This window comes from Anguilla anguilla, chromosome 3, assembly GCF_013347855.1.
Source record: "Anguilla anguilla isolate fAngAng1 chromosome 3, fAngAng1.pri, whole genome shotgun sequence".
NCBI classification, from domain to species: domain Eukaryota; kingdom Metazoa; phylum Chordata; class Actinopteri; order Anguilliformes; family Anguillidae; genus Anguilla; species Anguilla anguilla.
Window position 1 is genome coordinate 42629693 of NC_049203.1, and position 16584 is coordinate 42646276.

Below are 16584 nucleotides of genomic sequence, written 5' to 3' on the forward strand. Positions count from 1 at the left end.
ATAAACTGAATAAAAGTGGTCCTTGAATTGACCCTAGTGGTACTTCATAGTTTAATTTATCATTTATTTTCCCTAACATGATATGCTGCCTTCCATTTTGGTGAGTTTTCAAAACTAACCGCGTGCAAATGTTCAGTGTTAAATCAATTCTTACAGAGTAGCATATATATGGTCCCTATTGGATTCATATGTACTCTGTTAGAGTTCAATTAACACATAGACATGGACGCATGCTAATACAGATGATGTATTGCCTAAATTTATAGGAGCATCTGCAAAATGCCAATTGGTTATTTATTTATTCAATTTTAAAAGGGAAGGGACAGCACACACCAATCAACATGTCAGAGGTTTTGTCAGTGCAAGAGTTAGCTGAACAGCTTATTTACATCTGTAGCCCCTTGGCAGGTATTTGGATACTAAATATAATATTTAGAAAAGTCAAGATAAAGGAACATTAGCTGATATAACAGTTAAATATCACCAGTCACCAAACAAGGAAGGTATTTTTGGATGACACTTGGAAGAGCTGCAAAGGGGTGTGGTCTAGCTCCAAAGGAGAGTAGCCTAGCTCAAAATTGGCAGAGTTTAGTCAAACCCTAACCCTAAATTTTTAATATAGACCATGTGCCTTTTGAGTTAGGTCCCTCCCATTTGGAGCAGCTCCAGGCGGCAGATATTGGGATTGGGAAGTTACGGCTTCGTGGGGTGGCATGCCCCATACCTATACAGCATCAAGAGTTTGGCACTTTCCAGGGTTCCCTACAGAAATAACCACAATGACCACTGACTCACAGCCCTTAAAAACATTAATTTCAGTACTTCCAAACTGCATTTTAACAGAGCAGATTCACAAACAACTTCACATATCCACACAATAAAGCCCCAAACTTAAGGAATTTTGCATTTTTTCCTTCTTCTTCTAATCCTGCCTGATTACATCATCACAAATGCTCCAGGCCCACAAAGAATACGTCTTCACATTGGACAGCTAATATTACTTGCGCCAAGCAGGCATTGATTGATAGATTGTCCTGCGTGTTAGTAAAGGGATAGTTTACTTTCTGATGTTTTTAAAATATCATTTTAGTTTTATTGTATTTTATTTATTTATTTTTGATTGTGCCCAGCCAGTTTTTGTATGCAATGAAGGATATTGTAGTTATCTACAGAAGTTTCTGACAACCTTCCCACTTTCATAACAAAATTGGTTTAGGGGCATTTTTGGGGTTCCTGGTCTAAAGTTAAAAAAATCACTTTGAGTAACTCAAAAAGCAGCTGGTATAGCGATGTAATTTCTCTAGAGTTTGTATGTATGTACATTATGTGATTATTCTTCATTATGTTTAAACTTATTTTAACCTTAAATCATTTACTACAGCACATGGAGCTGAGAACACTGCTCTCAAGGAAAGAAGTACCAGCACAATATACAAACTGATATTAATGTTTACAATTCTGAATAAAAGTTAGACAATTTATCTATTCATATGTATTTAACTCTTTCATTTAAAAATTTAAATGTCTTAAACAGTTGTGGTATGGGCTGTCTGGCTGGGTTTTTGTGCCAGCACATTTAAATTTTGTCCTGTGACTTTGTTTTTCAAGATTGTTACTGCAGTAGGGTCCTGTGTATTATGCTTTGTTGTGCCTTGGTGTCTGAGGTTTCCCTCTTGTCCAGGACAACGCTCAAGTGTTGATTACATTCACAAACACACACAAACACAAACAGGTTAAACAGGTTCCTCTTCTCTTTTGTTTAACCTTTTATTGTTTTCAAGTAATCATAACCTGTACAGAGGACAAAAGAGAGAACAAGGTAATAGTCTCAGACAAATATCTGCTGTATACCAAACAGTGCAGGATTACAAACCCAAAGAACAGTATACAATACAAGGACATCAATTGTTCTTCATGCGTTCCGGAAAAAATACAAACGACGCACTCGTGTTTCCTTCCTCAAGCATCCTTCCGGAGCCTCCTAACACCTTGCTCCTAGATTTTTACTTAAAGATGGCGGACCCTGAACAATTTTCAGATCAGGTGAGGACCGAGGAGACAAACACGAATAAAATAAGCGATTGGAATGAGCCCCTGTAGTGTAGGTTGTATAAAATTAAAAATATGCATTGGTGTACATAAGGCTCCTCTTCCTCATCATCCCTTCGCCAGAATAGATAATGAAGAGTTCAACACAAGTTCAAGTTCTTTTTTTAGCAGAGAAAAATGAGAATAAGAATAAGAATAACCCTAACAGATACAATAAGGTTCCATCAGCTTCGCTGCTTAGACCCCTAATAAGAATAATCCTAACAGATACAATAGGGTTCCAGCAGCTTCGCTGCTTGGACCCCCAACAAAACTAAACCAAAAAAATTAAAGAGACATGACATGGACTCAGCAAAAACTGGAAAATAAAAGGAAATTGTCCTGCTGTGACAGTTAAGTATGTATATTTCAAGGGCTTTTTGTATGATTCTATCAATGACCCATTACGGTTCCATAATGCACAACTTGTACATAGGGCCACTGCAGTTCAGCAAATGTGCAATATCTGAAGTGCAATATCTCAGCTGCTAATCTTACCATATTGTATTATTTTATATCTTATTGTTTTATAGGTTACTGCAAATATATACATTTCATACATGTTATACATTTTATATTTTATTTATATATTTTGCACTCTAAATTAGTTCATCTTGAACTCTGTTCTTTTTTTAAATTGCTGTTTGTTATGTGTGAATGCACCGTCAGGATTGCTACTTAATTTTGTTGTACACTGTGCAATGACAATAAAGGAATCTATTCTATTCTATTCTATTCTATTCTATTCTATTCTATTCTATTCATAATCATGGTTGTAAAACACAATGAACAAACAAGATATTGTTCCACAACAATCTCAATCTCCAGCCCTAGAGAGAGCCACAGTGTCTGCAGGTATTTGTGGTTCCTTTCCATCAGCAGCCAACTAAGGTCTTGAGAATAAGGAGTTTGGATTCTGTAGCAAATAAAGAATTTAAATAAGTCATTAGTGCCGACCCACATGGAAAACCATCAGGCACTTTGGCCCTCCAAGACAGGATTCTGACACCTGTGATCTAGAATCTATGGTGTGAATAAGGTAAGAACCAGACATAGGAATTTTCACAATTCCTTGGCAGAATGTGAATAAGGGGTAGGGGGTTAGAACTTCATCAGGTAGTTCTGTGCCTGAGTCAGGCGCTTCAGGCGACTCTGCAAAGCGGCTCTCTTGCTCCCGATGTCGTAGTCCTCCTTCAGCAGCAGCCCCACATTCTCCTTGTCCTGCAGCATCTGCAGCATCTCCCTCTGTAGCTGCGCAGCTGACTCTTGTAGCATCAGGTAGCGGATGACCAGCGGGATTTGGTCGGCCAGGCGCTGGCTGGCAATCTGGGGGACACACACGATGAGGTCATGTGACAGAAAGTAGGCAGGACCTGCTATGAGAGGAGTCATGAGCTTGGAAAGAAAACCTAGGGGTTTATGAGGGGTGTGGACTGCTTGGTCTATAAACCTGTGGGTAGTCAGCTCTAAATTCATCTGAATTCATCCAGACCTTAAAATCACATCCATGAATTCAGCATAGTGTAAACTCATGCTGGTCTAAACTTGGTCTAAAAACCTGTGGGCGGTTGGCTCTAATCTCAGACTGAAAATTGCTGATTTTGCTTGAAAGAAAGAAGTTCAATCTCAATTCTTCCAGGCCTTAAAATCCATCAGTACATTCAGAATGGTGTAAACTCGGCACAGAGCTGATGTGATGCGCACAACCCAAAATTTTTCATGCATCTTTTTAACCCATGCTGTAATCACTGAAGCAATATGTCTGGCACATTAACACATTTACACCAATGTAAACTATAATGGTCAGTCGGGGACCAACTCTACACTCCCACTATTGACTGAAATCAATAAAAATGAGATGAGTTTGCAAAAAAGCCCAAGCGCTTATGTGAAGTGATGTATGGAGCACGATCTCAAACAGTACACTGCTATTATTCCCTCAAACAATAAAAAATACCCTGAATTCCTCCAATAAAAATGCTGAGTGAATGATGTACAAATTGAAAATGCTACAACCAAGCTACCTTTGACGTAGACCTTTGTGCACATTTTTTTTTTGAGAGGCAGATCTTGTTGACTGCACAGCAAACCAGTGAGATCATAATAAAGTTGAATAATTGAAGATTTCTTAAGTCAAAAAAGGCTGATTGTGTAGCATTTAAGACGGTCATGTGTAGCATTTAAAATGATAGAATAATGTAATGAATGGAATCCATGAAACCATAATACTACAAACACCAGCATATAAGGTAACAGCGCATATGCCACCTACTCGATAGTATGACTTAAGGTGGACCATCATTTCCTGAAGAGTGGCATGGCTGTCTGGGCTGTAAACAATGCTCCTCTTGAATGTATGCCCCTCATCCTCCTCATCCTCCACATCCTCCCTCCTTATCTCATCCAGGTTGTGGCTGTAGGTGCTGTCCTGGGTATAGACGATCAGCTCCATCCTGAACTGGGTCCTCAGCATGGACTCTGCACTGGACTCTTTTTCCTTCTTGATGTCTTCTATCTTGGTCTAGGTGTGATGAAAGCATATGGTTATACTGCTGAATTCATGCTGGAGCCAGTCTTACCAAATAGCTGAGCTAAAAGCTAACAGTGGTCCTGGAGAATTACAGGATTTTACACGCAGTTTATTTTCATTTATATATGTTTTAAGTTATAAGTTTTTTATTTTGAGTGACACACTTAAGAATGTACTTGTTTTCTTATTTCCAATATACACAAAAAGCAGTGTTTCATGACTATAGTAAAGCTTGTGTTGGAAAGACATGAAAAAACTTAAAATCATTGTCTCTTTCAAAGTTTAGGACAATGTACACTGTAAAGCTGAATCTGTTCATGAGAGTCTACCTTGGCACTTTTGAGGAGGTTTGGGTATCCCATCAAGTTGTTATGAGCCAGCTGCAAGAACACCTTCCTCACAATGTCTACAAGAAAGAGTAGAGTTATTAGAGGTTTCTAATTCTTATTGTTTCCCCCTTGGTTATTACTATACGGTGTCTGTGTATGCCGCATACTTTCCATAATGTATTGAAGACAGATTTATGCAGTATGTTCTCAGTTCCAAAAGTATATCAGCTAAAATTTCAGACGGGTTAAATTGTCTACCCCGGTATGGTGGAAAAGAAGGCCTTGAGCAGCTGTTTTGAGGCCTATGACTCGGCGGGGGTGAGCCCACTGTCTCAGACAGGACATGGCCACCATTATGTAACAGTCACCTGTGACCGCCTTCAGCTTCTTCACAGCGGGCTCCTCCAGCATTTTGAGCTGGTCTTTCACCAGAACCTCAAAGGTCTTGTAGTTGATGAAGCCAGGAAGTTCCCTTCCACGGTACTTAACCTCATATTCCTGCACCTCATCCTCAATCCTCTGGTTGACTGCAGGGAAAGTTTACACACAGCACAAATTATTTTTTGACTGGACAAGCAGAAAAAAAAAACATGAAAAAGGAAAGTGGCCTTATAAACATTCTACTGTAATCCAGTAACATACTTCTGGTAACGTCTCTGGTACTACATTGACAGCATGAGTATTTTTTGAGATGACAACACATTATGCAGTATAGGACTAGTTTCCATTCTCAGTATGGAGTAATGCAGTGTGTATGGACTGGCAACAATGTGTGCTGCATATGCCTTGGTTCAGTTTTCCACCAATCAAACTATAGATCTTTCAGACTGCTAACTCTGCTCGGTTTGAAAGATCTATTGCTTTATTGGAGGAAGGAGTTCAATTATGCTAACTTATTCCCTGTACTTGTGTACATAGTGTGGGGAAAAAATCTAAATAATAATAATAGTAATAATAATAATAATAATAATAATAATAAACCAATTTCATAGACCTTTATAGGACAAGAAGAACATGAGATACTCACATTTGTCTCCAGAGCGATCAAGACAAGCCTTCCACTTTCCAAACTCGCTTCTCAGTTGAGAGAAGAGGTTCATCTTGTACCCATTCCTCAGTTCCTCTCCAATGGTCAGGTTGGTGATGTCCTGGGTGAAGGCGGTCACTTTCTGTGGGTGGGTGAGGGCCATACAGACATCATATAGATACATCATATAGATGTATATGCACAAAACATCATAATGCTTATCATAATCACATAATAACCTCCATATTGTAAACCCTTTGGCTCCACATAGAGTATGACAACACATGTTGCATACTCTGGAGGCAATGCATGCCTACTACTGAACCTACAAACAGCAGGCTTCTAGTCTGGATGGTAATACTCATTCTCTCTCTGTCACAGGCTTACAGGCATGAAACCTAATCTTAAACTGTAAGGCATTGAAATGCAATTCTGTGACTAAAGAATTAAAGAATCAAATGAGTTATAGGACAGAGGGGCCACTGAGTAGCTGTTGGTGCTACTACAGGTCTCACCAAGGGCAATAGTTGTCTCAAACTCACAAATATGAATTGGAGCTCTGAAACTTTTATTTTTACTTTTCATACTAGGCACGGGAAGTGGGCATGGTCATTTGTGTCAGTACTTCAATATTGGGAATAACATAAATGCACTGCTGCATATGCAGCTAAACACGCCACCTTGTCTTTGCAGAAAACAGATAACTCACGTCTATTAGGAAGTACATTCTCTCAGCAGGATCCTCAGGGGGTCCCTTCCCATACCTGTCCAACTCTGCACGAGTGTCCTCCAGTTTAGTCTCAATCTGCTGCTCTAGCCGAGGCAGAGATTTCTAAAGGCAATGAAAACATGCATAAGTGGTCATGATTCATTCACCATACTGGCAAACAGTCCATGTTAATGTTACGTTTTAAAAGACGCTCTCATCTAAAGCAGCTGCAAACTGGCGATAAGTACACAAGGGCTTTCACACAGGATGAAAATGCCGTGGCGTTACAGGCAAGGACAACTGAAATGCTTACCCAGAGGAAAAATCTGCTGCTTAAAATAGTCAAAATAAGACAGATTCTTATTTTGAGTTTACGGAATTTTTAACTGCTTCTCCTAAACCCCAATCCCCCACGCCCGAAAACAAATAATGGAAAATTTCAGTAGAAATGCAGTAGAGTTCTCATTGGTTTGTTGCTCTGCTAATAGATTTGTCATGGGTTTGTCCTTGCATCTGGTGATTTCATCAATTTCAGACAAACAACATTAAAGCGAGAGTAAATCAAGAACATTGTAAGCGCTTTGTGGAGGTGTGGTTAGGGCGCCATCTGCGGGCGGAGAGGGAGCGGTTTAGCCGACACTGCAACCCAGGTGTGTGCAATCACGAATCATTGCTAATTGTTTGTATGCTCTGCCTGCAGTGAGACCGGGGCGGGCGCTGGAATGAGACGCATGCGGGAGTGACGCCGAGTGCTTCCTCATCGTGTGTGTTTCGGCTTGGTTTAGTTTGTTTTAGTTTTCTTTGTGTATGTACGGCCTTAAACCGACCGCAATAGAATCCGTGTGCGTCCGAGAACAGAGGATTGTGTGGTTTGTGGGGAGAAGGACTGCAACACTTGTTACATGCTTATATTGCTATCTTAGTGAGAAAATTGAAGGGTTATTTCTCAGGATCAAAATTTTACAATTTTGCGAAATTTCAGAAAATAGTCAAAATCTCCCTTTGGTGCTGAATGTAGTCATTTTTGCCTAAGAGGAATAAATGAGAAGGAGTGATCTTATTTTGAATTTCCCTTTACTCAAGGTAGTCAGCAACCATCAATCAATAACCACATAATAAGACTCAACTGAGCTGATAGTATGAAATATCAATATCAAATATCAAAGCAAATTCATTCAATTATTTACATAGTTCAATAAATTCAGCAAAACAAATTATTCAGCATATGAACAAATTCAGCATATAATATCAGTTAAATTAAATGGTGAGGTGGTGAATTGATAAAGCTAAATTGTTATAGGTATCATAGTCAGAACACAAGCAAAACTGACACAGCGGTTAGTTTGCTGGGAGAATAAAATAAGGCATAGCAGAATGTCACTGGCAGAACAGGACTCAAGGTTACAGTAAGAAGTAAGAGCCTGTTTAGTAGGTTGTTGTTCTACTCTCTGGGGTGGCGGTGAGAGGTCTCCTTACCTCAATGTGGTGTACCAGCTCCAAAGTCAGTTTCTCTGCTAATTTGGGAATGGTGGCAAAGCCTTCATCCAAGAGGGTACTGTAGAAAATTCCAACAGAATGAGAGTCATAATTTAAGGAGAACTAGACTAATGCTTGTCGGTGAACACTCAAGTAAATGACTGTGAGTCTGAAATAGAGGACGTAGAAATCTGCAGTCATTGAAAGTATAAATTCAGCTAAATGACTGACCTGAAATGGGCGTTGTCTTCAAAGAAGGCCTTCTCGTTGTAGGCCGCCTCACTCAAGGACACCTTGTCCTTGATTTCCTTCTGACCTCGGCACTTGACGATCATGTAGCCTTTGGTCAAATGGATGACCTCGTTGTGGACGATGTCCACCACTGTTTCTTCTGTGCCCTTGTCAACCAGGTCTGGCTTGGTTAGGATTCCTGCCAGAAATTAAATTAAAACTCAACTGAAGGGATTCATTCTCATCAACTGGCCCAAGTATAATTTCTAATAATGTTCTTGTTGACTAAAATGAGATTAGGCTAATTGGTCTAGTTATAGTTCACATACTGATGTACAGTGTATGTTTCTGATCCATATGTTTCTGATTCTGGCTATGTACACAGGTGGGTGCGGACCCATTCCTATGGGCGGCCTTATAGGGCTAGACCTGCCTACTCAGATTGCTTTACCCCCCTGGGGATACATGCAAGGAAGTCGAGGGTACCTCAAAAAAAAAAAAATCAAAGATTAAAACCAAAAGATTTTTCTTACCAAAAAATAAACATTTCAAAAAAGCCCCACTCTTACTGCCAAAAATAAACACAAATACAGTGAAAAACATGTCAAATACACTCAAATAATTGACATCCAATCATTTTAATGATACTCTTTCATCTTTCAATGTTGAATATATCCACTCACCCATGCCTGCCCTTTATCGCCGGAACTGTCTTCTGCCATGCATAGTAGCAAGTTAGCATAGCATGAGGTTAAACATTTCCATTTTGGGAAATGGATATATGGCTAAAATGAGCTTAACACTCGCCCTGTGAGGCAACAGCAAACGATACTTCCAGCAGTAATACGGATGCTGCACAGTCCACTCCCAGCAGCACCAGCTCAGCTACCCCCACGAGCACATCCATAACTAGCATAGCACCAATGGAAACCAGGCCCCCCCAGGGAGGACATTTTTAGACTACTGGATACCTTTGTCATAACACATGGACTTGCATGGTCAAAATGTGTGGCCACTGTATAGATGGTGCAAAAGCCACGACGGGAGAAACACAGCGGAGTTGTAACACGCCTGAAGGAAGTTTTGGACAACACAGTGAAAATGGTTAACTTTGATAAGGGAAGGCCCCTGCATTATCTGCATTATGCAACTAAATGGGCCGCGATCATGTCACCCAGACCCTGTTAATCTATACTGACGTGCGATGGTTATCAAAGGTATAAGTATTAAGACGATTTTTTGAATGGCAGTATGAGATTAAAGTTTTCTTTATTGACCATCATTTTCACTTGCCTGGCTGCTTGCATGATGACTCACACATCTGGCCTATCTGGATTTTTCTCGCCTGAATAAATCTCAGATTACAAGGCCTCTCCGCAACCACAAGCAATATACGGGACAAACTGAGGCCGATTAAAAAGCTGGAGCTCTGGTCTGGCTGCATTAATGAGAACAACACAGGGGTTCTCATCTTTGCATGATTCTTAAAAGTGCAAACAAACTCAAGCTTGTGGACAGTGCCAAATGCGATATTAAGACGCACCTCGCTATGCTAGCTGTGAAATTGTGCCGGTACTTCCCCGAGACGGATGACACAAATAACTGCAGACCTGCCTACCTGCACGCATTTTGTGTACCAACCACGCAATTCTTGGTCAAAATACGCAGGTACGAAATGCCAGCTGAAACTACGCGAAAAAAAAAAAAATATATATATATATATAGTAATTGAATTATGGAAAACAATCTATTAATACAAAACAATACCGTACATTTATTCGGTATTTAAACTGCATCCCTCGGATTGAACAAGATGCTACGACCCTGTGCTTGTGGTTCTGTAACCCCTCCCCGACCCACTCAACATCCACTGATACGCAGCGGGACTTTATTATCCACCGAGGCGTAACGCTGTGCCTATATAAGTTGATTCAATTATTTAATTATTAAATAAAAATGGAAATCATAAACAGAAACTTGGTTTTATTCATAATTGACTGTTTTACATCGCAACATACGTTTTTTTTTTACATTACAAGTTTCTGTAAATACTTGAAAATGAAAACATATGTTACAATATACAAAATAAATGATTTCAATTTTTATTAAATAATTGAATGCAATTCACGTATGGTTATCTGTTTGTATAAGCACAGATATCATATAATTAATATTATATTAATCATGAAAAAAATTGTTTTGAACTCAAACTTTTGACTTGCAAGTATATCATAATATAGCCCAGTGCAGTGGAAGTGATATTTTAGAATTAGGTCAAATTATACAATTTTGCCTGATCACTTCAACAGTCAAAACTAGAATTATGAAGAAAGTGTGTGCGTGCAAAGCGAAGTGGTACGTGCGAAATCATGTGAACTAAGCGTTACACTGACTATTGTGGCACTCAAAATATTTTCCTAAGGTTGACAGGTCTGTAACTGGGTTCGTTATCCATTCTCTGCCACCCCTCCACTCTACTTACCAACTCCTGAGCAAGACAGTCTAATTGAAATTGCAATTAGCAAGGCTTTGAGAATTAAATCAAAAGCTACTGGCATGTTTCTGGATAGTGATTTTTTGGCCCTCACTAGCATTAAAACAAAATAAAGACAGACTGTGTGGGGAAAACTATTTAAACCTAAAACGGTCTCCTACACAACCCAGTGCTGTGGAGTTATGTACGTCATATCCAGCACACCCTTCTTATTAATCTAGGGTGAGTAATTCGCCATTCATAATGCGCATGTGCTGATGTGGAAAATACATACTTGATATTTCAGAGGGATTTCACAAGGCTTAATGTTATATATGCATCAAGGCAATACTCGATACTACGTAATGTGTACACAATAGGGCTGTCAAAAAATATTTGAAGTTCGAAAACTATTCGAAAATCTTTATTTTTTTAAAGTCCGAACCGAAGTTTGAGCATTAGTTTTAGATCCCGCGTGCTGTAATTGGCATGCGGGTTTTAATTTCATGCGGCGAATCATGTTCATTACATGCAAAGTTCATTTCCAGTGCTAACGTGCCTGTCAACCTCCGGTGATACTTTTAGCTCCATGTACACCTAACGTTACTGGTCAGCTAGCCTCGCGAGCCAGTCTCTTTTTTTCACTTTGTTCAACAGATCTGGTCAGCTAACAATTTAGGCTAAATAATGTTCCCATGGCAGGCTATGTTTCCTTTCTTTTCTGAAGATTTTGATAAAATTGGATGATGAAAGAAGTTAAACAAACTAAACAGAGTAAGTAATTGATGTTGTTTTAGGCTACAGGTATTAGCCGTTTGAATAGTTTTTGTGTTAAGAAATAAACAGGGATTTCCTATAAACAATCACTTCCCTTGATTAATAAATGCCGAATTGTGGCAAATTGCATCCACGAGAAAGTGCTTTATTCATTTGCGCATTAGGCTTTAGAAGCTGAAGGGGCCTCATTTATAAAACTAACTTGCGTGCATACGTCAAATGAAGACCAGATGTAGAGCCACGACCGTTTCCACGGTCAAATCGAGTCATGTTGAATCACTACTTTGACGTGATTTTCTACGCACGCGCCACGCAGTTGATCTAAAATACGTTTTATAAATGAGGCCCCGGATGTAGTAACCTAGTATTAAAGTTCACTGATGTCCTCTGTTCTACTGCCCGTTCGTGGAAAATAACGCGTAGGCCAGTGTAGAGGGAGCGCCGGACAATAAGCAGCTTATTTTTGTGAATTATAGGCAAATGATATTCAAACTCTAACTAATTACAAAAGCTAATATTCGAACTCAATTTCATGGCACTTTTGACAGCCTCACTACACAAAGTACAGTAAGTGTGAGTTGAAAGGCTCTCGTGGACTAGTGGTATTATACTTCACCAGCAGAACTCAAAACACTAGAAGACGCAGGGTTCATACAGGCTACACAGGCCAAACTTGGGTGCTTAAAACCCTGTGACTTTACATTGGTGCTTCGATTTGTTAGGTACGTGTGTTTTTGTGATAAGATCAATGGACGAAAGGAATGTAGCTTAGCGTAGGTGATGTTGTGCAAATACTTAATTACCTAGAGTCCTCTCTCCTTCAGGGTCCTCTTCCTGTGCCATCTTCAAGGCCTCAGTAGTTGCTATGTCAACGTTGCAGGGCACCACCACAAGGTTGATGGTCTCCTGCTTTCTGACGAACTTCGTGATCAGCCTCTTGATCTGTAAAATATCAGATTCTGTGCAATAACTGTACCTTTTACAGTCCTCTCCGAAGTTCCCCTGAATAGGTCCTTCTGCCTTTCCAATTTTTACACCCAATCACAATACAGTGCCTGTTTGGTTCTAATATTTTTGCCCATGTCCTATATTTGGAGAGAACACCTGATACATCTCCTTATTCACAGATACGGAAACACAGCTGACGTGGGCAAATTTACAGATAGATGTAAAACTGGTGGAGCTCGCACCTGGTCCCCAATGTTCTCAGGCTGGCCCTTGACGGCGACCCTGGCGATGCCTGGCAGGTCGATGAGTGTGAGGTCAGGGACACCAGGGGAAGAGATCTCCAGGCTGATGAGGTCATCACTGATACCCACCCCGACTCCCGCCATCTCGTCCTGAGCTGAAGCACAGGGGTTTTGGGGGTGTGTTTACAAAATGTTCTGTATATTCATAATATGTGCATGTGTGTGTGTGTGTGTGTGTTGGATAATGTAGAATCTCCAGAAAGTATGTATTTTCAGGTTTTTTTCCAGCTGACAGAATGGATCAGTGACAAACACCAGCCCCACCTTCTCTGATGAGCCTCTCTACATCATCAGGATCGTAGATCTCCACCTCTCTGTCACTGTAGCTTATTTTTCCATGCCATGCATCATCCTCTTTCAACCTCTTCATCTTCAACTCCAGAGGGCATCTTGTCACAATCCCTGTAGAGAGGGAGAGAGGAGGGGGAGAGAAAGAAAGAGAGCTGCTGTATTCACACAGCCATGTTTGTATGTGAACAACATTGCATAGTGAGTTTATGTTATATTCATATACTGTACTGTAGTAGTTCTATACATATCAAAATCCAGTGTGCTTGAGTAGAGTCAAAACAAAAAAAATTGTGTCACTGTCTAAATACTACGCACTGCACTGTGTGTATACACTCAATGGCCATTTTATTAGGTCTATCAGTCTAGTACTGGGTAGGACCCCTTTTGCTTCCAGAATAGCCTGAATTATTTCCTGCATAGATTCAACAAGGTGCTGGACACATTCCTTAGGGATTTTGTTCCATGCTGACTCAATAGCATAATGCAGTTCCAGAAGATTTTTCAGCCATACATTCATGTTGCATATCTTCCATTCCACCCCATCCCAAGGGTGCTCTATTGGATTGAGATCTGGGGACTGTGCGGGTCATAGGAGTAACATGAAGTCACTGTCATGTTTGTGATACTAGCTTGAGATGATGCATGCTTTGTGACATGGCACATTACCCTGCTACGCTGAAGTATTCATACCCATAAAAGAATGCACATGGTCAACAACATTGCTTAGATATGCTGTGGCATTTAAATGATGCTCACTTGGTATTAAGGGGCCTAATGTGTCCCAAGAAAACATTCCCTAAACCATTACAGCACCACCAGCCAGCACAATTGACACAAGGCAGGATGGACCCACGTATTCTCATGCTAAATTCTGACCCTACCATCTGCATGTCACAGCAGAAATCAAGAGTCTTCAAACCAGGCAATGTTTTACCAGTCATCAGTTGTCCAGTTTTGGTGATTAATCGCCCACTGTAGTCTCATATTCATGTTCTTAACTGACAGAAGCAGAATCTGGTATGGTATTTTACTGCTGTAGCCCTTCTGCTTCAAGGTTTTACGCGTTGTGATTGTGCATTCATTGGTGTCCTCCTGTTTGAGCAATTGTGGCCTTTCCGTTAGCTTGAACAAGTCTGCCCATTTTCCTCTGACCTCCCTTGTTAACAAGGTGTTTTTGCCCACAGAACTGCTGCTCACCGGAAGTTTTTTGTTAATTGCTCCATTCTCTGTAAACTCTAGAGACTGTAGTACATGAAAATCCCAGGAGGACAACTATTCCTGCTGGAACCACCATGTCTAGTACCAACAATCGTATCATGGTCAACGCTGCTGTGATCACACAGAGATTATCTATTGTAATGTTTGGTTGAAAGTAAACCTCTTCACCATGTCTGCATGCTTTATATATTGAGTTGCACCCACATAATTCACTGTTTGGAGCTATCTGCATTATGGAGCAACTCTACCCTGGCTAGTGAGTGTATATTTTTGTCTAAATAAGAAAAGAAATGTCTTATTTAGAAAGAAAAAAAAATGAATGCAACAGGTGTCAGATGAAACGTAATAGCCGTTGCATGCCGTGCGCTGCGCATGTACAAATGTAGGCGTGCACTCGTGTCTGTGGACGCTCACCACTCCCTCTGGGCAGGGCCACCCCAGACAGGGCCTCCAGTACGGAGCTCTTTCCAGAGCTCTGGTCTCCGATCACAGCGATGGCGGGCAGAGCCAGGTCTTTCTCCACCCCCAGGGAGCGCAGGGAATCGATCAGGTCAATGCAGGGACGCACCTTCTCTTCATAGTGCTGGTTTAAGGTGCTACTTAGTTTAGCTGGTGAATGAAATGTGAGGAATCTCAGTGAGCAAACGCCAGAAACTAGACGTCTAGAGGTAAATCTAGGTTGAGAGACGTTTTGACAACTCGACTAGCTTAACCCCAGTATAGCTCAGGTTTTACACAGAGAGCTTGGCTGCGTCCTAGACAGGTAGAAAACGCTTTTTCTACGGCGGCGTTTCACTCATTACTGACTTTTCACCACAAAAAAATGTCCACAGGGATATTAACATTATTATGGCACACTGTGACAAAACATATGTTTGAGTTTAAGTGCCTATAAACATATCAGGAATCAGTTTTGTTCACCAAAACAAAATTTTAGATGGTAAAATGAATCAATTCCATATTCTAATATTGAACAGGGACGCACCTTCTCTTCATAGTGCTGGTTTAAGGTGCTACTTAGTTTAGCTGGCGAATGAAATGTGAGGAATCTTAGTGAGCAAACGCCAGAAACTAGACGTCTAGAGGTAGCCTAAATCTAGTTTGAGAGATGTTTTGACAACTGGACTAGCTTAACCCCAATATAGCTCAGGTTTTACACAGATAGCTTGGCTGCGTCCTAGACAGGTAGAAAACGCTTTTTCTACGGCAGCGTTTCACTCATTACCGATTTTCACCACAAAAAATGTTCACAGGGATATTACATTACATTACATTACAAGCATTTGGCAGACGCTCTTATCCAGAGCGACGTACAACAAAGTGTATAACCATAACCAGGAACAAGTATGACGAAACCCCTAGAGAGAAGTACCAGTCCAAGTGAAGGGAACAACCGCATAGTTCAGCTTGGACCCTGAAGGTTAAACTGATTAACACTAACACAACAAGAACGGCAACAACGTAATCTATGGAAAAAATACAAGCAGTAGTTAAGACAGTTAATGCACATAAGTCATCTACGAAACAACTGCCTAGTTACAACCCTAAGCTTACAGTCATTTACGGGGGGGAGGGATGGGGAGAGGTGCAGTCTGAAGAGGTGAGTCTTCAGTCGTCGTTTGAAAACATTATTAACATATTCACATTATTATGGCACGCTGTGGTTATTATATGTTTGAGTTTAAGTGCCTATAAACATATCAGAATCAGTTTTGTTGATCAAAACAAAATTTTAGATGGTAAAATTAATCAATTCCATATTCTAATATTGAACAGAAAATTCGCTAATAATTCAGGAAACCATACCTTCTGCAGCTTCTCGCATTCCCAGACTGGTCTCAGCCATGATTTCTCGTATTGCGCGTTGATGCGATGGAGCCTTCGTTAGCAATAAGGGACTCCCTGTGGCAGCCCGGCAGTTTTTTTTCCGAGTTTTAGCAGCGGACCAGGAAGAGTGCTTGAGCCGGGGAAAACGAAACTCAGAGGCAGTCAAGTTTCGTTTCTGGGAAGAAGGGGCGTGTCTAGCCTATCTGGTTTTATATCGTGGCCCATGTAACATCCACCTTGACAAATGAAACACATTGATAAATGTAGCCTGAAGCTGCCTTGAAAACGCCGAAAAATCAAAAAAATTTGAATTTAATTTAGCATTATTTTTTAAAACCCGTAGGCCTACGTTTTCATT

The 16584-nt window shown here is 40.4% G+C and overlaps 1 protein-coding gene across 1 annotated transcript; it reads right to left on the reverse strand.

The window, feature by feature from the left end:
* Positions 1-1733: 1733 nt before the first annotated feature.
* On the reverse strand, positions 1734-16373 carry LOC118223599 (interferon-induced GTP-binding protein Mx3-like). Its single transcript, XM_035410337.1, has 13 exons — positions 16206-16373; positions 14814-15008; positions 13155-13292; positions 12831-12985; positions 12444-12582; positions 8391-8589; positions 8160-8238; positions 6684-6806; positions 5975-6116; positions 5316-5474; positions 4948-5024; positions 4361-4609; positions 1734-3414 (listed from the first exon to the last, which is right to left on the reverse strand). Exons 1-13 carry the CDS (start codon positions 16243-16245, stop codon positions 3190-3192), a joined length of 1920 nt encoding a protein of 639 aa, XP_035266228.1. The 5' UTR covers positions 16246-16373; the 3' UTR covers positions 1734-3189.
* Between the last annotated feature and the right edge of the window lie 211 nt (positions 16374-16584).